The sequence below is a fragment of the Argiope bruennichi genome, chromosome 7 (assembly GCF_947563725.1).
Source record: "Argiope bruennichi chromosome 7, qqArgBrue1.1, whole genome shotgun sequence".
NCBI lineage: Eukaryota > Metazoa > Arthropoda > Arachnida > Araneae > Araneidae > Argiope > Argiope bruennichi.
This window is the reverse complement of record NC_079157.1, coordinates 19,923,840-19,950,416: the sequence shown is the minus strand read 5'-3', so window position 1 is coordinate 19,950,416 and position 26,577 is coordinate 19,923,840. Positions and strand designations below refer to the sequence as shown.

The 26,577-nt window shown below is 31.2% G+C and overlaps 1 protein-coding gene across 1 annotated transcript; it reads right to left on the bottom strand.

Annotated features, from left to right (window-relative positions):
* Window positions 1–95: 95 nt before the first annotated feature.
* Window positions 96–25,775, bottom strand: LOC129976283 (uncharacterized). Its single transcript, XM_056089768.1, has 8 exons — window positions 25,643–25,775; window positions 23,339–23,536; window positions 21,656–21,847; window positions 17,063–17,248; window positions 15,934–16,128; window positions 12,311–12,493; window positions 6,387–6,572; window positions 96–333 (listed from the first exon to the last, which is right to left on the bottom strand). Exons 1-8 carry the CDS (start codon window positions 25,682–25,684, stop codon window positions 316–318), a joined length of 1,200 nt encoding a protein of 399 aa, XP_055945743.1. The 5' UTR covers window positions 25,685–25,775; the 3' UTR covers window positions 96–315.
* Window positions 25,776–26,577: the final 802 nt, after the last annotated feature.

Below are 26,577 nucleotides of genomic sequence, written 5' to 3'. Positions count from 1 at the left end.
AAGAAAAAAAACAGAAAAAAATGGCAAATTTAATGAAATATTTTCTTTATTAAAAGCAACAAAAAAATTTTAATGATAAACATGCGTATAAAACATTGAATCATTCCATTTAATAAAAAAAAGTTAAATATAACAATAAAATCAATTAGTTCGCCAAGGCTGAACAAGTTTAAAATCTTAAAGACATGGTACGTTAGAAACATTTGAGGATCACGGGTTGGTGCAATGTGAGTAAATATTCGAATGAAGTAAAAAGATTCGATTTGGGAGCATTACGATGCATATACACAGTTATGATACTACATCAAAATCTTGTCACTCAAGTTCATCCATCTGAAAAGCAAAATGATAATTTTCACTAAATACAGTATAAACATCTTTTCACTAAATTAAAACATGCATAAAACGAAATCTGCCCAAACTGCTCTATTGGGCAAGCCCCTAAATAACACATTTTACAATAGAAAGTATGCAAAGAAATTTGAAAATCTTGGATTTATTTAAACAACTTGCAAAATATTAAAAAAAAAACTGATAATGGCAATTGTAAAATTTGCTACAATTTTAAATTTCGAAGAATATTTTAAATTTACTATAGTAATTTTCATTATTACAATGAAAACTAATTTTATTCCCTCTCCATTAAAATCATTTAATCACCTTATCCTGTACCATTGTGAAAAATAACGTTCCCTTCTTTGATGCATTAAATTAATACTGCAATAGATCGTCATTTACTAATAGATTGATATTGTATATTTTTAAGATACGTTAATAAGCTTAAGCGCATTAAATGAAAATACTTACTTTGATGCTTTTTGACAGTTTGATGATTGATTCATTTGATCAAATTCATTCTTTTTATAACGAGATAACAAGCATTTTATTTTATTTTTGTCTTCTGAATATTATTACGAAATTAAAATGAAACAATCATAATTTGGAGTTTCTTTTGATCATTTTGACGAACGAAAAACAAATTACATTTTTTTCATAACATTTTGAAACTTTTGGTATTTATCCCTTTTGAAATGATATTTTAATACTTTCTCTGTATTATTTTTGGAAATTTTATTTCTTTATAATGCTAATTCGCTTTATTAATTCGTTTAAATTGTCATCATATATTTAATTATGGCGATATTTTAAAAGTTATTCCTGTTGAAATTTTGTTTTTAAAGATTCGGCGAAACGCTAGTAAGAAGTTCTAAAGCAGAAGAGAAAGCAGTCTTCTCGAAAACTTTTGCATATTCCAGTAAATATGTTTCGCTCTCACATTGAATTGTAAACATTCGGCAAAGCCGTATAAATAACTGCTCAGATTTTTATTTTCACTTCTGATAATTGTGAGTTTTTGTTTTTTTTCAATACAACAAAGAAAATATACACATTAACACTAACTGCATGCCTCTAGCAAAAATTAAGGAAGAGAGATCTTTGATTTGAGAATCTAGTTTAAAGAAGTCAGCAATTAATCGCTGATATGCGATAGTACACAAGTACCAGAAAACTGAATGTGTATTTTGACACCTTTTCCGGTCGATTGAAGTTATGATTAAAGAACTGCCTCAAATTTTAGTCACAAGGTCATATACTAAATTTCATAAACACGTTGAATGCCGTGGGGTTTACCTGAAATTGGCGGACCTATATGAATTATATTGCAGTAAATTCAACGTGGCAATCAACGTATTAACCTAAACTGTTAAGTTTCAAAATGACGTTTATTTACAAGGAAATTACAAACCGACACATTGTCAACTCGTTGACGGTTTGGTTGTAAATCTGATAAACCTATAAATGCTAAAGTGTTGAATAAAATCTAGATCGGAGATTTGCAATTTGTAGTTATTGCTTTCACTTGTATTCGAGTGACCAGACAGACTTCCCAAAAATTAATTCCATTCAAAATTTGATAGTAATCTTCAAACTTAATGTCAAGTATATATACTGATTATCATCTATCTAGTTAAATGAGCTTGAGTAATTATAGACATAATTCCACAAATCTCTTTTACTGTGTATGTAAGGTTTTAAGCTTAAATATTCATCGAATTTCGAGTTCCAATGTTTGTACGATACCTTATCACCTTACCTTACCTTACCAATTACGATACCTTATCTTTTTATGCTTTTTATTTGAGTAAATGGCAGTTTATATTAGAATATCGTAACGTTTCCCTTCTTTCCTCATATGATAATTGGCATTCTGGCCAGATGTATCGTCACCCGTTACCCCACATATAGTTAGGTGCTTCCGGACTGCCAGATGAGGATCCTCTTCACCAGTAGGATTGTGTCTGGTCATTTGCTGTATCCACATAAAGGATCACAGATATGTTTCGTCATTTCAAAGAGATCCATCATATCTTCAAGGGAGGAGAACGTCAAAACTTTTATATGTTAAACTTTTTTTCCTATCATGAGTAGGCACCTCAAATCTTCTAGAAAAGATGAATCGTCAGCAACCGTTGTAATCAAGTGTCAAAGTCAGGTGGACATTAGCCAGTATTAACAGTCAGAAACCGTTGTCATTAAGTATCAAAGTCAGGTGGACATTAGCCAGTATTAACAGTCAGAAACCGTTGTCATTAAGTATCAAAGTCAGGTGGACATTAGCCAGTATTAACAGTCAGAAACCGTTGTCATTAAGTATCAAAGTCAGGTGGACATTAGCCAGTATTAACAGTCAGAAACCGTTGTCATTAAGTATCAAAGTCAGGTGGACATTAGCCAGTATTAACAGTCAGAAACCGTTGTCATTAAGTATCAAAGTCAGGTGGACATTAGCCAGTATTAACAGTCAGAAACCGTTGTCATTAAGTATCAAATTCAGGTGGACATTAGCCAGTGTTAACTGTGGATTGAATATAACTAATATGTGTTTGGGAGGGCTCAGCTACAAGGAGGGATCATTAACAGACATTCCTACTATCGACTGGAGACCATTGAGGAAGCATTGCCGAGAAGCTATTGGGTAACAAGGAATTCTAGTTCATCAATGAGAAAATCAGAGACGGAGATATGGTAGAAATAAAATGCGTTACTTTTTTTAATGGAGAGAAGAAAGAAGAGTAGTGAGAGCTGTCGAAGGAAATTCGATGTGGATGTTCGAAGGTAGCTCCGATTTTGAGAGTAGCTCCGAGTGATTTGGGTTTCTTTGTTAGAATCCACCCGATAAAGATTGGTGGATTTCTGGAGCGTCCCTATGAAGTAGCCGTTTGAGCTAACAGCCTGTTATCGTCTTTTTGGTGTCTATTCTCCGATTGGATCGAGGAACTATTTCGTGATTAAACTTTGAACTGTTGTGTAAATTTGTAAATAATGTTAACCTTGATGAGAACAAGTTGTTCTTGTATGCATATATGAGGCTCTAAAAAGAATTGTTTTGTTGCGTTCCTTTCTTATTTGATCGGTCAGAATCAAGACATTACAATGTGAATTATATTATAAGAAATGCAGCGAGGCAATCAATGCGTTGTTAGGTTTTAAAATTATGTTTAATTACAGGGAAAGTGCGGATTAACACTTGGTCAACCCGTTCAAGATTTGATTCTAAATCCGATAGAAACCTACTAATGTTAAAACGTTCAATAAAATCTAGTTTGGAGATTTACGTTTTGTGGTTATAGCGTTAACTTTATTCGAGTGTCCAGACAAATTTCCTCCAAATTAATTTCATTCAAAACTTGATAGCAATCTTCAAACTCGTCATCATTCTAATCATCATTCATCAACAAAATCATTCTAATATTATTCTCATAGACATTATTCTAAAACTATATTTTACTGTGTACATAAGGTTTTTAAACGTAAATGTTCATCAAAATCTCCAGTTGAGAATTTTTGGACGATTACAATATTTTATCTTTTTATGCTTTTTTATACGAGTAAATGGCAGTTTATATTAGGATAACTTATTTTGAAGACAGAAGAAAATTGCTTTCGTATAAAGTGTTTTCAATAAATTTAACTTTTCACTTTTATGAAGTAAGTGAACCCGACTTTCCGACCCGCCACGAAGGCACACGAATTTAAACCATATGGCTGAATGACCGGACCGCCGCAACAGCAAAACTGGTGGGAACTGTGGTTGAGTCTTAAGGGCCATCACCGGCCACGGTACAACCCCCTCCGGAGGAAGTACGCCCCGTCATCGATTGGAGGACTGTTATGAAGTAAAACAAATATAAAAAATTAACACTTATACATGCCGAATTAAAAATTGACAACTCAGTCGAACATAATAGTAAATACGATTACAAAAAGGTTTTCCTGTGACAGAGGCATAAAATGGAGATTCGAAATCTCAGTTTTTGAGATTATGGTTTATGGTTTTTATACTTTGATTTTTTTATATGGTTAATTTTTTTTTTTTTTTTTTTTTTTACTTTGGAAATCGAAAAGTAAATATTAGAAACTTGCCTCACCAGAAATTTCTTGCCTATTCTAACACTTGAATTACGGATGGTGTACGCCAAATAAAGCAAACGTCTATGCGATTTGATCAGTTTCAAAACTTGATTAATAACCCAGCAGTTCAGAGCTCAATATAAAGTAATGGAAAAGAACCAAAATTTTATGTACTATTTGGTAAATTCCTCTTCGCAAATGATACTTTACACGTTACTCCAAATGATATCAATTTATGGACATTCTATACGAACAGTCTTAAAAGATAAAAAACAAATAGCGGGGGGGGGGGTCGGGGGATAATGAACCAGTTAATAGAACACATGTACCGATTCCCTAGATTTCATAGTCAAACTTGATATTAAACATTTAACAGAATCCAACTAACATTTTTAGTTGGAAAGTATGCACATATTTAAAGAGACTTCTAATAAAAAAAATGATAGTGTTGTCCCTTTCCTTCATTCACATTCCGCGGCAAAGGCCGTTAATACCTCAACTACTCACATTTTTATTTTCAGAGATCTTCACCAACGTGTTTTCAAATCACTTCCGTAATATAGGGAAGACAATCGAAGGCGCACTTGACTTCTTGACCAATTAAAGTCAAAATTTGGTATTTTTTGGTTTCAAAACTGTCAATTTCCATGCACCTTAGTTTTTGTGTTTGATTTATTACATTTACGTGCATGCAAATATACAGATCCATGGATTCTTTATATTTTCTATGCAAGTCTATATCGCTTAAATTTGCATAGATTTACACTTTAGACGCCAAAGTTATGTACTAAAGTTTATGTATCTTACTCTATTGTTTGCCAACGGGTTCTAAAGCTTTTCTCAGCTTCAGAATGGGTTTAATTCGTCAAAATAGGGGTGAGAGGATAGATGAAAGGAGGATATGTTTATATTTAAAAATAAACTCGGATTAATCATGGACTTATGAGGCATAAATGTTGTAGATAATTCGCAATGCTGGCGGAAAAATATATTAATTCACAATAAAATATTTTAGAGCAATTTTTATTTATTGTAAGAGCCTGAACATTTAATTATAATGAATAAATGGAAAATTTTGTCACAAAATTAAGTTAAAATTTGATAACTTTAGAAAATAATAATTTTTTATGTTAAAATACTTTTATATATTATTGAATTTTTTGACAATATTTTGAGATAATCGAGAATATACACTATTTAAAACTTTTTTTTTTCATTTAAGGAATTGCTGTAATTATGGAACGTGTTAAGAATATTATAAATATTTTTAAATATATAATTTAATAATTTAAAAAAATATTAATAACGGTTTTCTCACTTAAAAATATTTTAAATATATTCCATGAAATAATTAAAAGAATTTGAACTAGCCTTTGAATTAATAATACAAACAATGACGCAATTTTGAGTTAAAATGAAGTATCTAATAGGGCAGAAATCAAGGTCAAAGAGTGACAAAGAATTCTAGAAGTGTGCTCATCCTTCCGCTTCTCGCCCCTTAATGAGATAGAATCGTCTAAAAGGGGTAGTCTCAGAATACTGAAACGAACAGTATACATGTCTAAATAGAAATAAACACGAAAACGCGGCTATCCTATGAATGAATTAAGAAATTTAGAAATTTTGCATCAATGTTTCTAAATTTAATGCAAAGGTCTCAGATGATAGATTTCATCCGTCTAGTTTAAAACATTTCTGTCTTCACAGATTAGAAAAACGAATTTCCGGAATTATCTAAGTCTGAAAATCTGAAACAATGAAATTTTCCTAAATCCCGAATTCGAATTCCTTGATGCTTTCACTGTATACAAAAAAGCTAAAAACTTTAATGCGATCCGTTTTTCCTTTAATGAATCAAAAACTAGAAATTGTGAGCTACCATAACGAAACAATTCATTCAAATCATGAAAGAACGTTTTTACAAGTTGAAGATTTTGTTTATTTGGTATAAAATTGAGAAAAAGAATGCTCACATTTGTGAAACCTCTGTATGTTGCTAACACCCCCATAGGAATTAAAGATATCGCCACCAGAGAAGAGCGCCATCCCAAGTGGTAACCAGTGTATATTGTAACCACGGTGCCCCACACGGTTATCACGGGACCCAATACCCGCCGACTGTATCTGAAAAACATCCTCCGAGGAAGGAGATCGTGAAGCTGAAAAATAAAAGAACATTAAATACATGCAATGCATCTAAATGAAAATCTTGATAAATAATGCGCAATTTTAACTTTTTATAGTTCTCTGGTATATATTCTTACCACCTGCAAAAGAATTTGCTTGTCGGCTCATAAAAAAAAAAAAGAGAATTTGCTTGTGGGTTAAAAAAAAAATTTGCTTGTGGGTTAAAAAAAAAATTTGCTTGTGGGTTAAAAAAAAAATTTGCTTGTGGGTTAAAAAAAAGAATTTGCTTGTGGGTTAAAAAAAAGAATTTGCTTGTGGGTTAAAAAAAAAGAATTTGCTTGTGGGTTAAAAAAAAAGAATTTGCTTGTGGGTTAAAAAAAAAGAATTTGCTTGTGGGTTAAAAAAAAAGAATTTGCTTGTGGGTTTAAAAAAAAAGAATTTGCTTGTGGGTTTAAAAAAAAAGAATTTGCTTGTGGGTTTAAAAAAAATTGCTTGTTTGTTAAAAAAAAATTGCTTGTTTGTTAAAAAAAAATTGCTTGTTTGTTAAAAAAAAATTGCTTGTTTGTTAAAAAAAAATTGCTTGTTTGTTAAAAAAGAATTGCTTGTTTGTTAAAAAAGAATTGCTTGTTTGTTAAAAAAGAATTGCTTGTTTGTTAAAAAAGAATTGCTTGTTTGTTAAAAAAGAATTGCTTGTTTGTTAAAAAAGAATTGCTTGTTTGTTAAAAAAGAATTGCTTGTTTGTTAAAAAAGAATTGCTTGTTTGTTAAAAAAGAATTGCTTGTTTGTTAAAAAAGAATTGCTTGTTTGTTAAAAAAGAATTGCTTGTTTGTTAAAAAAGAATTGCTTGTTTGTTAAAAAAGAATTGCTTGTTTGTTAAAAAAGAATTGCTTGTTTGTTAAAAAAGAATTGCTTGTTTGTTAAAAAAGAATTGCTTGTTTGTTAAAAAAGAATTGCTTGTTTGTTAAAAAAGAATTGCTTGTTTGTTAAAAAAGAATTGCTTGTTTGTTAAAAAAGAATTGCTTGTTTGTTAAAAAAGAATTGCTTGTTTGTTAAAAAAGAATTGCTTGTTTGTTAAAAAAGAATTGCTTGTTTGTTAAAAAAGAATTGCTTGTTTGTTAAAAAAGAATTGCTTGTTTGTTAAAAAAGAATTGCTTGTTTGTTAAAAAAGAATTGCTTGTTTGTTAAAAAAGAATTGCTTGTTTGTTAAAAAAGAATTGCTTGTTTGTTAAAAAAGAATTGCTTGTTTGTTAAAAAAGAATTGCTTGTTTGTTAAAAAAGAATTGCTTGTTTGTTAAAAAAGAATTGCTTGTTTGTTAAAAAAGAATTTGCTTGTTTGTTAAAAAAGAATTTGCTTGTGGGTTAAAAAAAAAGAATTTGCTTGCGGGGCCAAAAAATTATTTTAAAATTATAAAAAAGGAATAATCAAATGCATAAAATTCGATTAAACTACTTTAATAGCTCTGAAATGCATCAAGTCTATAGTTAAATATCAAATAAATTCAAAAGTGGTAAATCAAAAGGGTGTTTAAATTCAAAAGTGGTAAATATGCTTACCAATGCCCGTTCACGATATATGGATTTTCGTAGAGACATTAAGTTCCGGTTTTGTTCATTAAATTTTAATTCCTGAAAAAATTCAGACGAGAAACACCACTGTGTTGCTTTCCTTATCTCTAAGGTATTCTTATATTTAATTATCATTGTTTGTTATCGAATTTGTTTAATTTATTTTAATTCATTTAGAAAAATGAACAAGATATAGTTAGAATTTCATAAAATTTGGAATCTTTCTGAAATTTTAGAATTTAATTCCATTAATTAAATTTGGAATTAAATTTTGATGTATTGATTATTTGAATGCTGTAATTAAAGACATTTTAACTTATTTCTTAAAGCAAAACGTGGCTAAGATGTTAATAAAATTGTATCGATTGCAACAGTTTTTATGCAATATGGCAATACGACCAGCGAGCTCAATACATGCAAAATGAACTTCAATCTCTAATTTAAGACCTTTCAGAATTTGAATTTCTAACTAATAAAATATATAAAGCTGTTTTAAATTACCAAAAATTGAGTGGTTAATATACTTGTCATTGAATGTTCGATAATATTTTTTCCTTTAATGCTCAGTGGTAAGTATGCTTACCAGTTTGGGTTTTCCCTCAGAGATCTCTGGTAAGCCCTAATTTCTTAACTCAAATGATAAATCAATGAACTTTCGATGTTTTAGTATTTACAACAAATTATAATGATATAATCCTAAAAACGTTTATTGGTCAGTGGCCTGGAATTATGCCCTATAAAGGGTTAAATATCCAAATATTTAAGAATTACGACTGCGTTCGGGATGAATTGTTTGATTAACATTTGAAAATATTTACACTTTTTAATATTTGCATTTCAAAGGTTGAAAAAACATCTATGAAACCAAAATATACCAGTTAAAGGGTAAAAATTGTTTAAGAGAAACTTGAAAAAAGGGCCTTTTTGCCTAAAAGTGGATGTAAAGTATCAGTTTTTTACTTTGATAAATTTCTAAAGGATTTCCTTAACATTTTGCGTATAGCTTAAGAATTATATTATTTAGCTCATAAATTAAAAAAATAAAGCATTTCTATCCGCTTTTAAATATTGTAGTTCGACTGATAAATAACATTTTCATTTTCTTTTTGCATTATGAAATATTACAAATTTATAATCGTTATAAATGAATTCTGATTCAAGATATGAAAAATATATTGAGAAATTATTATACAACTTTTGAATAAAAAATACGCATTAGATTTTAATTTATGAGGTATTTAAGAAAATCCTATCAAATATTAGAATTTGCGAAAATAGCATCTAAACATGCAGAACAGTCAAAAATGAGAAAAACAGAAACATCAAAACGTATGAAATACAAATATGAAAATTAACGTAACTACCAAAAAATAGACTCAGAAAGAACATTCTAATGGTTTTATAAAAAATATCATTCAAACGTTAAGAATATTAGCTCCTTAACCTAGAACTACAAGCATGGATCATTATATGTATACGGATCATCGCATCGTAATACGGCATAGCCTGTATTACGATGATCATGCCGGAACTACAAATAAATGTTATTGATTCGTTATATTTTAGAGACTGATAGTTCTTTTGAATATATACCACAATTATTACATCAGGTTGTAATTACCTATCAAATATCCCACAAAATTAAATCAGTTGTGTCTTATGCACAGTATTTACATTCCTCAAGTCGTGCGCGTACAATTTAGGACGGATTTGAACCGTGGAATAGCTAGAAGTCAGTGCTACCTTGTTTAAGTTTTCGGTCCAAACTTTGGAACGTAAATCATTGGCTAAGGGGTTAAAAAAATTTCACGATTTCGAAAAAAAAAATCGATTTAACTAGCTCAACTACCTTAGTTATAGAAAAAACAAAATAACTTATCTTAATTTTAATATGAATAATGAACAAATATTGGAGAGTAAGTTTCAAAATAAACTCAATTTGGAAGCTATTTCTATTTATGTCAACCGCCATGCAAATATTTAAAAGATCGAGTCGTATATTTTACTAACTTTAAGATTGATATTAATTCAGAAATAGTTGTTAAACGTACTAGTTTGCCATAGATTTTTTTGTCCCATTTTATTGCGAAATTTAAGCCACCTTACTACCAAAGACACCCCAAGATTCAACGCAATTCGTCCAAATTGCTTTGGGAACTTCAGTATAATATACATTGTCTTAACATTTAGTTTATTAAAGAATTGTTTAGAATGTTATTTTATTACAGTCTCAATCTTATATTCGGTAAATATCTCCTCAAATTCTTACTAAAGTCTTCTGTAAGTATTCAAATAAATATTCCCAGTATGAGAAGAAACCAATCGAATATAGATAGAAAGGCTACCAGCATATAAATGCGGTATTTTTTTTATTAATGTTGCCAAGATTGCTGTAGATTTTATTTTTTAATTATTTCGTCAAGGATTTCCTTAATCATATTTTACATTTCTTAAATGCTTAGAAATTCTGACGAAATTGGAAACTGTTTAAAATTCTACCGTTTGGAAAATAGTTTGTGAGATACGGGGAAGGAGGAGTGAAGGTTAAAATTATATTACGCCCAGAAAAATATTTTTTTACCCATACCCGCACCTCCATAGATGGCTTAAGATGTGTAATTGACATCGAAGACTATCCTGTTTGGCAGCCATTGGCGACATCTGCAGAAACGATTGGCAAGATTCCGCATTTTTTTTAAAAAGATTTGATTGAGAAGAGTTAGTGTGGCGGAAGTGAAGTGGATGGATGTGTTTGAAGAAATATCTAGTTAAAATCAAATCAGAAAAAAATCTGAGTTTCTTTTTTTTTTAGAATTTTTTTAGAATTATAACTCACTCGTGTCATTGTTATATACTTTTCACTTCTATGTAGTTTGCTTTAAAATTTGACAAATGAGCTAACGTTTTCTATCCGACTCATTTAAGACATCTTACTCTCCGAATAATTACGTACTGCATTCTTATGACATTAAATCTCATTAAAATCAAGCAATAGTTTAAACTTAAGATAAATAACATTGTCTTTTATTCCACTGTATTTAAGAGAGGAAAAAAACTATTTGTGACAGACTAATTTCTTATGTCTATCATTCACAAACACTTCAAACTAATTGGTGAACATGTTTCTAGAACACAATAAAATCCTTTCCCTTCAAGCACTCGAAGTCTTTACTTTATCGTCCTCCTTTGTTTAATGACCAATTCGAATGATTTGATAAATACAGACATTGGAAACTGGGGGAAATTTATCATTCAGTTATCCAGTTCCACGTCGATCCCGTTTTTTCTCTCCCATCAACGATTTAATATAGTAATTAAGAAATATAAGACTTGCTTTAAAATACGTGCACATTAGAAATCGTTTGCAGACTTTCATGATTTTAAATTTTGAATCCGTCAACATTCAATATTTGATTTCATATTAACATTTGAATACATTTGTTTTTAATGAGAAGAGATTTAAAACACTGTCTATATCTTAAAATTACCCAAATATTGACAAAATTGCATAGATTTTGCATCATGCTAATTTATTTTCTCACATTACCATTCACGAATTCAAGAAAAAAAAGTCAAAGGCAAGTCTAGAATCTCCATATTCCCCATTTATGGCACCGTGTAATTTATTTCCCAGATTTAGACCAATAGACTTAGACTATTTTCATCAATAGACCCTTTTTGGTTTATTGATGGAACAAATTAGCTGCGAACATTCAACAAATTTTACGAAAAGGACCCAGAAGCCTATTTTGAGAATCAATTTTGCATTGTAGTCAGTAGAAATTACTTTGTAATAGATATATTTATTATATTCCTCATTTTCTAATTTACAATCACTCTAATCATTTTTTATCACAAATACTTATGTTCTACCACTCCATTGGCTCTTCATGAATGAATTCGGCATTACTCTAAATCTCCCGTTTCTAGTCTGCACAGGAATAATTATCGAAATGATTTCATTACATTGTATCGAAAGACGAGTATATAAGACGAGAGCAATAGTTGAGCTACCACGTCTTCAAAAGTGTCAGACCTCATTTAAAAGAAGGAATTATGACGTTGAGCCATTAAATGAACACCAATCTCGCGTGTTGAACAAATTCTCTTTAGTATCGAGTTTGCAACCCAAGTATGTTCGAGATTTATAATATTGCCAAGACAGAATGACGTCTAATATTTCATAATTAATAGGCATACTTACATCCATGACTGATTTAATGAGCAGAACAAGACTTATTCCAGCCGCTAAGAAAAAGGAAGGCACCACTATTGGATTTTGTATAAATTTTACACCAAGGCAAGTCGATAAGAAGATAACTGGCCCTGCTGTCATACCACAAATACAATTAAATACTTGTGGCTCCAAATCAGCATATTCCTGGAACTTATAAACATACATTTATTCAAATAAAGTATTCAAGTATGAAAAATTATACTGGGGGGTTATAATTAAAGTTCCTTTTTGAAATGGTCATAAAAGGAAAACTACTGGAACAAATATTATCAAACTTTGTAATAGTTTAAAGAAGGTCATGGGAATTTCTTTTCCCACGAAATAAAAGTTCAAACACTCACCACCAGGGAGAAATGAGGCTGTATGCAATATTGTTAAGCAAAAGAGGACATGAAAATGTGTTTAATCGTTTCTGAAATGTATTACAAAACGTGTTCTGTGTGGCGTCCACCATTTTCTGAAAGCAAGTTAAATCGCATAACTGCATTCTCAACAGAAGCTTTTAGCATATCGGGAGGATTTTACGCACATGTCGCTGTATCGCATCTTTCAGTTCTGCCAAATTGTTCAGATTATCGCCATAAACAGAGCTTTTGAGATAGCACACATTGAATATGATTTGTAACATGTTACAGTAATTAAAAATATTTTAAACCGGCGTCTTCACGTCCGGTTTTGCTTAACAATCTTGCAAACAGCGCCATTTTTCCCCTTGAAGGTCAGTTTCGGAACTTTTTTGGAGGAAAATAAAATTCCCATGACCTCCATTATATTATTACAAAATTCGATAACATTTAGTCCAGTAATTTTCTTTTTATGACCATTTCAAAGTGGAACTTTGATTATAACCACCTTGTATATTAGTTAAATAATCATCGTCGTAAAGAAGTTCCCATACATCACAAAAATACCAAAAGCTCTGAAATGGCTGAAATGAACGACAATTCTTATAACACGGCGCATATAGCCCATTTGTATCCTAAAACAGCGCACGAGGTCAACAAATGCGTATGGCAAGCAGTTGTCTCAATGAAACAACTATTTATTATTTTGCAATTGGATTCGCGTAGTGCTCCTGAAATAGGCATGGCCTGTTACGAGCAATAGTTGGCTGCATGTGAACATTACTGAGTACTCTTAAAATGTCAGATTGTCTTAAGTTTCACGATAGAGCGCAAACTATTTTGAATTCTTTTCTCTGACTTGATACAAAATCTGCTACAGATCTGCAAATGTACTTGCAAACCATTAGAAATTTCATTTATGAAGGCGTTATATTTTTAAGAATTTGTTCAGATATTGATGAATATCTTTTCCTTGGAATAAACTGGCTTATTAGTTTGCAGTCATCTGCCTCGTCGCATTAATATTATCATGTTCGTGTATACTTTGGTGGATTAAACTTTAAGATTTTCGAAAAAAGCTGTCAAATATCTAGTTTTATATTATATAATCCCATTCCAGATTTTATTCTAGTTCACTCCAAATTAACTTGTTCATTGTCGGAATTGGAAAACCAGATTCCTCGAGTTCAGAACCTTTTAAAAATATACAATCTTCAACATTTCGATTTTTTTTACAATATTTGCATTACTCTACACACAAGAAAATAAAGTCGATCCGTACAGTCGATAAAACAAAAAAAAGTCGATCCGTACAGTCGATAAAACAAAAAAAAGTCGATCCGTACAGTCGACAAAACAAAAAAAAGTCGATCCGTACAGTCGACAAAAAAAAAAAGTCGATCCGTACAGTCGACAAAAAAAAAAAGTCGATCCGTACAGTCGACAAAAAAAAAAGTCGATCCGTACAGTCGACAAAAAAAAAAGTCGATCCGTACAGTCGACAAAAAAAAAAGTCGATCCGTACAGTCGACAAAAAAAAAGTCGATCAGTACAGTCGACAGAAAAAAAAGTCGATCCGTACAGTCGACAAAAAAAAAAAGTCGATCCGTACAGTCGACAAAAAAAAAGTCGATCCGTACAGTCGACAAAAAAAAAGTCGATCCGTACAGTCGATAAAAAAAAAGTCGATCTGTATGAGCTTAACAGTAAATTTGGAATTACTTTGTCATGTGCAAATGTAATTTTTAGTGAATCTTCTTGTCATTGGCATCAAGATTTAGTTAAGAAATGAAATAGTAAAGAATTTAAGCTAGGCGAACATTGTTACTCGTATTTCTTCTAACCATCCACAAGTGGCTAAGAAAACAAGTTGTATTCCCCGATGATTCCATTTTGAAGATAGAACCTGTCCGGACGATAACCAGAGGAGGTTGGCGACTATCTACTGTGCTTGCAAGGGAATTTTGGGATTGCTCCCTCATTTTCCAAACAATAGATAGCTGAGAATTTTTTCCAAGTATTACGCTTTATGCAAGTCTAATAAGACAGCAGATCCACTATTCCGAGAAGTTTTGCACATTTAAAATTAAAATAAGCCTTGGTATTTAATAATCGTCTTTATAAGTTAAGTAATTTAAATTTAAAATGGCATATTCAACATTTCCAAGCAACTACGAGCATTATATTGATATGCATTCGATATCGGAAAATCAGTTCTATATCTCCTTTCAGTTTACTTTATAACTAGTACTATTCAGTTTACTATACAAGCTACTTTATAACTGGTTTAATTTAATGCATTTCGAGTGCATTATATTAAAATTGGAGAACAAAAGTAATAAAAATAAAATGATATATCAACACACGACAATTAGTTTCTTAATCGTTAGAGAAAATACATTTGAGAAAAGATTTTATATCGGTTTCCATAAGCATAATCTTTATACAACTACATATAGTGCATATTGTTACGAATTTAATATTAATTCCTCACACATTTAGTTTAATAGCAAGAAAACTTTACTGATATTCTTTAATAGATGTTGAATGGATACCGAATCATTGGTGTTCGACCTTAGCTATAAGGAGATTAATTTGGCGACAAAAATGAAGAGAATGTGGGAATCTTGGCGGTATTTCTTTTAGGAAGCAAGATACAAGAACCTTCTAGAACTTGCAAGGTCCTGTCACAAGAGTTGTAAAAGCAAAGGCAAACACACGAGTGGTAGTTGATTGAATTCTCTTCTTGGAGATTTGATGTTTAACATGATTTATATGAGCGCTTTGTGCTGTTGCAGTTATATAACAATCTGCTATTGATTGCACATGAGCAGTTTTTATATTTCAACTTGTATATAGCGTTTCTTGAAATTAAAAAAAAAGCATCGTTATCCGTTGTCGAGCCTTAAGTTTTCACTGGACGAATTTTTCTGGTAACTATACACATGCATTATGTATTTAGTAGAAAATAAATATGCATGTTTTTGAGTATAAGATTACATTGCCGAAATACATAGCTATAAAATAAAAAGAAATCAATTCTCTTCCAGACCGTGGTCCAGGTTTGAGATGTAACCAACGGAATTAGGATTTTAAGATTTTCTGTGTACAATATAGTTATAAGTAAAAAAAAGGGGGGGGGATTATTTCTAGATGGAAGCATTTTCAAATCCCCCCCCCATTTGGCGATAATGGTAATTGATTAAAAAAGAGGTTAGTGCTTCTAAACGGAGAAGGTGTACTTACAGCTTCTAACGAGCTGGAGATATCCGAAATACCGTTGAGAATCATTGTGAAGTAAAAAACAGTAATAATTGCATGGTATCCATTGTTCATTGAATAAACAACCAGCACTGCCCCATTGATGCACATAATGCAGCCACCTAAAAGTAATTCGATTCCTTTGAACAGCAACCAATTGGGCTGGTCATTGCTTCCAAACTATAAAAAAAGAAAACGGAATATTTTGAAAACTGCAACCTTAATATAAAGAAAATCTTAATAAAAAAAAATTGAAATGTGCCATCACAAATATCAAGTTACTAAAGGAGGACATTTCTTAAGTCACGTGGTATCAATCCAACAGAAAAGCATTTTCTCACATGACTCATATTTCGCAATCATCCACATATAGAAAAGACAGTTCATCTTAAAATCAATCGAGTTTAATTTTTTCCTGCAAAACCAGTTTAAACTAGTTTTAAACAATCTAGTGACTATCAGATTACGCATGTGTCGATATTTAAAAAATGATGGGTCTTTCTCCCACCGTCTCAAAATCGTTCGAGCTCCAAATTTTTGGCAGCTAGAAAAATTGTAAATTCTGTATTACATTATATATAAACTCTCCTCGTTATCTTGCATTCATTCCCATTTTCTCTGTGCTTCGTCGGGTGAAAACTTTTCTTCAAGACCCTGCCCATTATTTGCCAGACAAGAGAATCGGATACATGGCGAACCTTCTCGCCAAGTTTTAACTTTTTTCGAGGAGAAGTCGCCAAATGTGACAACTTTCTTTATCTTTTTCTAATAACTCTAAAAGCGAAACATTCATGCCTCAAAAGCAAAAAATCGCCCATTTTCCACACTTGTATTTTGAGGCTTCAAAATCCCCAAACAAAAACGTTCTCTCATAGTAAAAGGTTATTGTGAATGATTAATCATGATACAGATATGCGTCACTATGACTTTCTGATCTTGTATTTGGGTCTGATGATTAAAATTTGATGCCAGAATAAAGAATTTATGTTTAATTTAAATTACCTCTAATCTAAAAATAATTTTTGGCAAGCCGTATTTTGATCATATTAGGAACTTCTTATTTTTCAATACTTTTGTCAAAGATAAATGTGTTGAAAACCTTATTATAACTTACGCGTTTATATCCAGTGAATGCAATATGATTTCCAACAGCAACAAAAGCGATCCAAGGCAAACAGAACATGTCGTCATGCTGTCGAAATCCCAGCAGGTAGTAAGCACCGCCTGCAATTAGCGCCGGTCCGAACATCAGCTGAACGCATTTCAAAAGTGGCATTCTGTTCAAAATTGTTCTTCCTAACTGGGATGAAAAGAAATATTCTTGTATATATTCAAGATAATTTCACAAAACCCCCAATTAATGAAGTTTAGGTGAGAATCGTATATGCTGAATCATTAAAAGAAACATAACCGAAATTATCAACTGGAAAAGCAATCATAATGAAAATAAATTAAAACTAACCATTTCCCGAGTCAAAACTATTAAAAAGCATTGTATTCAACAGGTGCTAATACTGCTACAGAAAACATATTTCTAATTTAATGAAGTTTATTTAAGTTTAAATGCAAGTATGAAGCAAAAAAAAGGAAGAATGAATCCAGCCTGAAGACTTTTTCAAGGGTAACCCTCAGGCAGAGTTTCAAACCAAGTATTCTTTTGTATTATGACCGAGGATTCTGGGTTGTTGAGGTTACAGATTTTTTTTTCTTTCAGGTGCTTATCAAATAAAACTATGCAAAGGTCTGTAAAAGATGTTCTCATACCGCATGGTCCTTCACGCGCTTTGCTGTGATCTTGCTTCGACTTGAATTTTGAAATAATATTTTGCTTATTATTGACTAATTTATTCTCTTTGGTTTTATGATATTAATTTTTATCTACAAAACTTGAATTTCTTGCTATTTTCGGATCACGAGGGGGTCAACAGATGAACGGAAGTAAGATCCATCCTTCACAGAAAAAATCCCTGATGTCAGTTTCTGCCTGAAGGTGACCCTTAAAAAAGTCTTCAAGCCGAATTCATCATTTCTATCTTTTTTTTTATTCAATTTTCTCATTTAAATTTAAAATTTCTCTAATTTGGATAACAGAAAATTATTAATTATAGAAGATTGATGAGAATTCATGACGGGGCATTCAAAATTAAAATTCAATAGGCTTTCAAAAACATTAAAAATTTAATAGGTATTAAAATTTGAATTAAGAATATCAGGGTTTCAATTATGGAATATTATTGAAATAAACACTTAAATAACATAACTAGCACTTTAACGTTTTTGAAGAATAAAGTACATACCAAATAATCGCAATAAACAAAAATTAAATATTTTAAAAGCATTAAAGTTCATAAAAAAAACAAGTTTGTTAATTGAATTTCTAGCATTTTGAATTAAAACAGTTCTACAATACAACATTAAAATTATCCAAACAACTTGTCCCTTTCAGTCTAACATTTTCCATCCGAGACATAGCATCCTAATTTTACAAATATAAAACCTCATGATATATTGGTAAACACATAACTAGGCATCAAACATGCATGATGTAGATAACATAATTCTCGTTCTGGTTACAACATTCATTGATGATTGACAATATAGGTTGGAAAGTATTATCTCTGCAGATTTTTAATCTGGCGATACCAAAATATTGTGCCTAAATGCATGCAGTTTTATTTTCAACTTTATACAGATCTCCGATAGTCAGCATATCAAATCTAATATTGCGGGCTGGACAGAAATCGACCAAACAAATTATGCACTTAACTCATTAATTTGGTCAATGGTTTCGTTTTCGTTAGTTAGCATTCCCCCCCCCCTCCCCCCAAGGATTTTTCAAAATTTTCATTTGTTCAAAATATTTTGAATTTTTCTCCTGTGTCATCTTAGATCATTATCATACAAAAACTATTTTTAATTAAAAATGGATTTTGTATGATATACGGTTTATTTCCAATTAAAACAACATTTAGTAAAGTGATTTTTTTTAATGATATCAACTTCATTTTCGCACACAGTTTCTAATTTAATAAATTTTACAGAAATAATGTTAAGTATCTTTTTGCAACAATGTTTTTCCCATTAACAATATTAATTTATAATAATCAATAATTGCGTTTGATAGATACGCAAGTTCCAAAAGATCTTAAACTTATTTTTTGCCTTGGTTTGGTTTGGTATAGTTATATTAACGTCCCGTTTAAAGCAACACTGGGGATATTTTGGGACGGACCTCGCAATTTTGAACCGCGGCCAGATGACGTGGACGACACCTAAGCTGCCACCCCTCACTCCACACCACACCACACCAGTGGGAGGACGTTTGGTCATGACAGATTTAACGTGCAACAGACCCCCTTACACGACTGTTCTTCGGTGGAATCGAGTCACGAACCTGAAACCCTCCGGTTCCGAAGCCGAGACCTTACCACCAGGCCACCGCGGCCTATTTTTTGCCTTCATGCTATAATTAAGAGAACATTTAAAAAATAAAATGAAACGAATAGCAACGAGTCAATACTGAAATATTATATGACGATTTGAACCAAAAATTAGTAAATAGTATATTTTTGTAGCAGTTCAGTTTGAGTAGCCAAGTTTATAGAATAATTGCATCGACGAAGCAGATCTCGGCGATTTCAAGTGTTCTACAGTGAAGGTCTGCATTAGTCATTGTTAGAATTTAGCTTCCACCAACTCCATTTGAACGATCATGGGGTTATAACTTCGAGTGGAAAACTCCAATTCTTTAAACTTCAGAATTCAATTATGAGATTGCTACACATTTTAGAATTTCATCTCTACACACACCGTTTTGTAATATTTCTTCGTCCTATTTTTTTTATAGTAAAGTGAACCAATTCAAAAATTCTAGTTAAATTTTGAAAAATCGAAAAGCAAATAAAAAGAACAGAACAACCAAATCAAAACAAGAATTTAATTAAATTCAAGATATAACTCATGTTTTAAATATTAAAACTTGATATAATCTATAATGCTATAGGCAATTCATTAGTTTCAATTCATTATTTAGAGAATAGTCCAGGTGTTTGCTATTTTGGCGCAGCTTGGACGAAAGATTGGAATACATATTAATAATACTGCTTCCCTGTGGAATTATTCTCAAAGTACAATAAATATATTTACGGTTATTTGAATGTTAGGGTGATGACCTAGACCTTTGTTACGAACTTGGAAAGGAATTTTTATGATAAAAATGAAGATTTTAGAAATTAAAAACAATTTTGACACTATCTGTTAGGAGAGATTCGGATAATTTTCTACAAACTATGCGCTGCCAAAAAATCTAGATAAAATTGAAATGGTTAAAGCAAATCATTCAAACGAATTCTCTTTAAAGTGTTACCGTACTGTGAACGGCTTCCGTGAAAATTACGCCGTTGCTATCATTTAAAGATTTATGATTTAAATGTGCATTAATTTCTGCAAATGATGTCGCTGTGTGTACTTCCGACGAGTTTTGCTAACTGTGCTTCGTGTTTAGAATATTGCATCGTTTTTCCATTAAACAGATGCTTGAACTTTAACCATACACTAAACAGCCGATTCTCGATAACAATGCATATATGACGTAATGAACTAAGGTCCAAAGACAGATAAAGAAATGCTGTGGTAAAATTTCGAACTTTGTTTAGTGGCGCACCAGATGAGATTCTTGTGATGAAAAATTTCAAGTTGTCAGCTGGTAAATTAGGTTATAATTTCCATCACCAATTTTAATGAGACATTGCGTATGTCTATAATGAAGTATTCAAAGCAGAAAGGATGCTTAGGAAGTACGCATAGCTGAAAATCAAAACTGACCTAAAAAAAGTTTTCCAGTCGGGAAGATAAACTGCTGAATGTAAAATCTTAATTTATCTGTAGTAAATGAATCATAGACTATTAAAGCTGCGACAATTATATTTTGAAAAGGCGAATAAGCACTTTAAGAACACTGTTGAATTGTATTTAACATATAATATAATGCTATGGGTCTTCGATTTCGTTTTTCGGCATAGTTGATTTTATAATAAGAACGATAATGAATGCAAGAATCAATGATCTTGTTGATACATTTGGCAACTTCGGTCACGAGAATTAAGATTATGGAAAATACAAGAATATTGATTTCAACTCTTTTAGGGGCTAAGATCTGTAAAGTTTCCTGGAAAATTTCATCCCCTGTCAGAAAATTATAAATGCAAACAGCTGAAACATTTTTGTTGATTCTCTTTACATTTTTTCATAACAGTACGATGTTTTTTACCTTGCATTCTGTGTGCTATTGCTGTTCTTATTTTGTCTCTTCGTGTACTGAATTTCCACGAACTCTTTTCTTATAGCGTGGGCTGTGTTTACTACGAGTACTTTTTTATTTAGTGTGTAATTTTATTTAGTGTGTGTTGAACTTCTTTCACTGAACGATTTCCCATTTAGATATATAGTCATAAACAAATAAACAAAAAAAAAACCTCATAAAAGCGCGAGACTTTGAAATTGCTACGAATAAAACTCAGCCATAATGAATATGCTAAGAACAGTTGGAAATATTGAATAAAAAATAAGTTTATTACGGATTTATTTCAAAATCCAATTTCCTTTTATTTACGAGTTTTTTTGTGTTTTATTTTTACCTCCATATTTATTTTAATTAAAAATAGATACATTAACAGTAATAACTAATTTCTTTAATAATTGTACTTACACTGTTCATTGACGATACGGCGAGACAGTAGCCGAAACCTCCCACTCCAACACAGGGAATCCATAGTTCGTGACTACGCATCAAAGCTTCACTGAGTGCATAGACATTAGAAAAATAAGTAACGGTTCCTGTTGTTAAATACCACTTTGGCCCAATTCCTCCTTTTTGAATATTTGATGCTATTTGGGAATACTGAAAAAGAATATTTCTTATAATCAGTAGAATAATGTGTATACATCTTTTCAATGTAATGTTAGTTCAGGTCTGCTTACTCTTTCTCCACTCGAAAAGTTTTTTTTTTTTAATTAAATAGAGTAAAAGTAAAACAATATTATGGTGAATTGAATCTCGAGTTGGAAAAATCGTAGTGTGACAATACTTAAGGCTTGATTCGTCTTTAGTTTTGAAATCTGTTCTTGACTGTACGGCAACGATAGCGTGTACATAAAAAACATTTAATAGAATCCCAACGCGCATGAGGCTAAGTATTATTGAGTTGCAAAAGATTTTTTTTTAAATTATTGAAATTAGAAAAAAAAATTGTATGAAAATTTTTCAAGTATCATTGAAAATCTTAAATTTTAAAATAGTTTTTGGTCAATTAATTTGGTTTATTAGTTCAAATGTTATTGCAGGAAAGCTATACAATCTGGATTTTTTTATTTAAAAATTTAGTTAAAAATTAAATATTTTTGATTGTTTAGTGCTCAAAAAGAAGTTATCACTTTAATTGGCAAATTATGAAAAGTAATTTTTAAAAAAATCCAATGCACATACTAAGAAGTCAGATGTATATATCTGCGTGAATTAAAAAAACTGCAATTTAAGTGCATAATTTTATAAAAAGCGAAATTTACTATATTATAAAGGGTTTCTTTTTATACTTGCGCATTTTAATGCACTTGGCGAAACATTACAACAGCGAATGAGAATTTTGTAAACTTTGCGACAGTGCTGATTATTTCTGATCTTTGCACTGAAATGAGGAATATTCAACGCAACGGAACAAAACACAACACGGTACTTCGAGCTCAACAAGTCGAAATAAGCCAACTTGGGGTGCATGTTTAAATAATTTGCCAAAGTTGATGAAAAATGGGAAATTGTATTTCTTATGGTCATAATCATTACTTGAATTAATACAAAATTGGATAAAGAAAATGATTCTTTGTCCTGATTTTGTTAATACATTGACACCGCCTCACCATATTCTCATTCAGTGTGGAATTTCATAGAAGTAGAACACACTCTCCTTGTTTAACATGCTGTTCACCTTATAAATAGCTTCAGATTCACCCTTATTGTCCACTTATCTCTTGTTCTATAATTAAGAGATATGTTGTGAAGCTTTATAAGCCAGATAACAGCTCCCGGACAGGAGTGATCACTTTTGTCTAGTGGTCATGTTACGCGACTGCGAACCCAAACGCTGCGAGTTCGGGCCTCGCTATAAACAATCGCTACAGATAATAAAATGCTTAACTTTTTGCTAAACACTTCGAATCGTAGGTATGAATCATGGCAGCGAAAGTATTTAAGGCCACACACCACACGCATAACAAATCAAGAAATCAAGTTCAAGATTTGTTAATTAAAATGAGACGATGGTTTTGAATACCTGCAAAACTTCACTTAGAAGTTATTGTTTTCACTCAAATTTTTTCATTCAAAAAAAGTACTTACTTTACGAATGTTCATACAGAAACCAATAACACCAGCTGCACCAATTGTAGAAAACACAAAAGTTGAGATTGAATGAAAACCCAACTTCCAAGAGTATGTTGCAAGGGCTGCTCCACTGACAATTTGCATTCCATCATACATCATCTGTTTCAGCAGATTACTTCGAATTTCAGACACATGGAGATTCCTTCCATTGTCCTGGAAAGAAAAGAAAAAGAACTGCATCTTTAAAAAAAAAAATCAAATTAGACAAAGATTCGAAAGAGGAATCTTCTGCTAACAATGACAGAACATTTACTTGATTATTTCTCCCATCGAAAATGACAGTCGGCATGTTAATATTCGGACAGGTATCTGTCACGTGACTATTCCGTACATAAAAAGGAATGCAGCAGTAATAAAGGGTCTCTTAAAAAATCAGAGACGAAAACTCGCAGTTGAGATGCGTATAAAATCAGTGGAATAGAGTTACAAGTATTGTATAACAATCTCAAGAACCTAACTCCACGATCTTGCCAATTCTCCAATTAGCAACAATCAGATTTAATAATCAACAGACAACAAAAAACAGTCAAAAAAAGAGACAGCATGCCAAATATTGGTCCAACCAGCTTAAATTTATTCGGTGATCTATTTTTTACCAGTTATTTTGCATTTATATGACCAATATGAACCGCGCAGAGCTATGGATTAAAAAAAATCAGATTTTACTAGAATCACAAGTGATTTACTATATGGCCCAAATAAACATATATAGAATGATATATTCTACATATGGCGATTAATGGCTTAGAATCAAATTAACCCTCTTTTGAAGTATTATTATTCTGTTTTGAAAACACTATTTTTTATTAGTATTATGTAAAGTGATCTCGCTAAGATGACACCAGATACATTTTCTTTTTGAGAACTTCCACCTTCATTCGTTAGTTTTTGTGCGTGAATATCCAAAATAAAATAAAGTAAAAGTTAATTATAAGCAAAAAATAATTCAATTACGAAAGTTAATGATACAATTAGAAAAACTGAATTACGTTAATTAAATTTATCAGAAAAAACATTTTTAAAACTTGATGACTAAAAAGAATAAAATAAAAATCTGTATCAATTTATGCGATGCTTTCAGTTGAGTTATATTAACGTCCTACTTTAATTGAACACTAGGGCTATTTTGGGACGGATCTCAATATTGAACCGCGGTCTGATGACGAAAATGACGTAAGATGGCACAACCCCTCTCCTAACTTCCGCACCACACCATCGGCAGGACGTTAGGCCCCGACGGAATTAATGCGCTTCACACCCGCTTACACGACGGTTCTTCGATAGATTTGGGTCTCGAATCTTATAACTTCCGTTTCCGAAACAGGGCATTAACACAAGGCTACGGTGGCTCATGTACCTGTAATTTAATACCACGATATTTTGACAAGTTTAATCTGCCTTACACTCTAGTGAATTATTTTATAAATTAACCGATGAACTGTTACGGACGTGAAATAAACTAATTTAATTATAAAGGATACAAAATGTTATTTATACAAAGCTAAAAACCCTTTGCTGTGACTAAGATTATTAAACTAATTTAATTATAAAGGATACAAAATATTATTTATACAAAGCTAAAAACCCTTTGCTGTGACTAAGATTATTAAACTAATTTAATTATAAAGGATACAAAATGTTATTTATACAAAGCTAAAAACCCTTTGCTGTGACTAAGATTATTAAACTAATTTAATTATAAAGGATACAAAATGTTATTTATACAAAGCTAAAAACCCTTTGCTGTGACTAAGATTATTAAACTAATTTAATTATAAAGGATACAAAATGTTATTTAGACAAAGCTAAAAACCCTTTGTTGTGACTAAGATTATTAAAGTGATATTTGGGATTATATGGAATATTATTAATGAAACAAATATTTTTTTTAAAAAATAATGCTTTTTAAAAATCCTCATGCAAAACACACTGTGCACTATATAAAAAATTTTTTAAACAATATCCCGACTCTATATCTTTTCAAATTTAGAACTTAAAATCAACTTTTTTTATCAGAATAGTTAACATAACAGGATGAATCATGTCGATTAATTCACACTTTACAGGCCAATTATTCATCGGTTAAATCAAATTATGCAAACATTAGATTTTTCTCGATTTAATCAATTATTGCGATAAACTATGTCTAAATAAACAATTTAATACTTCATAACTTCAATTACTATGAAAAGAAAACATATTTCAAATTTAATACAAATAGAAACTATTACACCAATTAACTAATAACTCATTACTCACATCTTCATGTTCTGCTACGTCTCCAATAAAATTGGCATCCATTCCTACCAAGGTACACAGCGTTAAAGCAGTATTTATTTCAGAATTTGTTCAGAGTAATCTATATTTGTTACAGAGCTCATATAAACAGTTTTAGTTGTCACAATTGCGGTTTGAAGATTCATTTCACTGTTATGTCTAAACTTCTTTTTTGTCGCTCCGTCAGCAAGGTGAGTGAATATTTCGATACCAACCGGCTTGAAATATATGTCGGGTACCATAAATGGAGATTCAAGATATATCAAAATTCTGGTGTTAACTTCTTGTATGTTTGTAGTATTTTTACAGTGAAAGATTATTAAATGTATTATTTAGGTGTAAAGTTTTGGAACAAACTTTTAAAAAACTTTAACCCCTTAACTTACAATTTCGAGCATAGCCCGTAGTATGATGATCGGGCCGGAACTAGAAATGAATGTTATTGATTTATGTAATATTTTAGAGATTGATAATAATTCTTTTGTGTATCTACCAAAATTATTATATCAGGTTGTTATTACCTATCAAATATCTCACAAAATTAAACCAGTTGGGTCTTATACACAGTATTTACATTCAGTAAGTCGTGCGCGTGGAACTTAGAATCGATTTGCCGAACAGTGGAATGGCTCGATCTCAGAGCGACCTCGTTTACGTTTTAGACGTTTGAAGTTTATATCCAATTAGTTAAATTAGTGCCTCATTAAAACAAACAACTTTTGCATTTAAAGTTTTTCCGATAGCTACAAATCTTTGAAGTTTGGGGTTGAAAAATGATTTTCAAGCGCTAATTTTGAAAGCTTCTAACATCAACAGTTTGTGTAGCTATATAGTAACTCAATTTGACCTCTTAATCGTTTTTCACGAGTGCCATACGTGCATCGATTTATCGAATTTTTATAGTTGTAAGCAAAAAA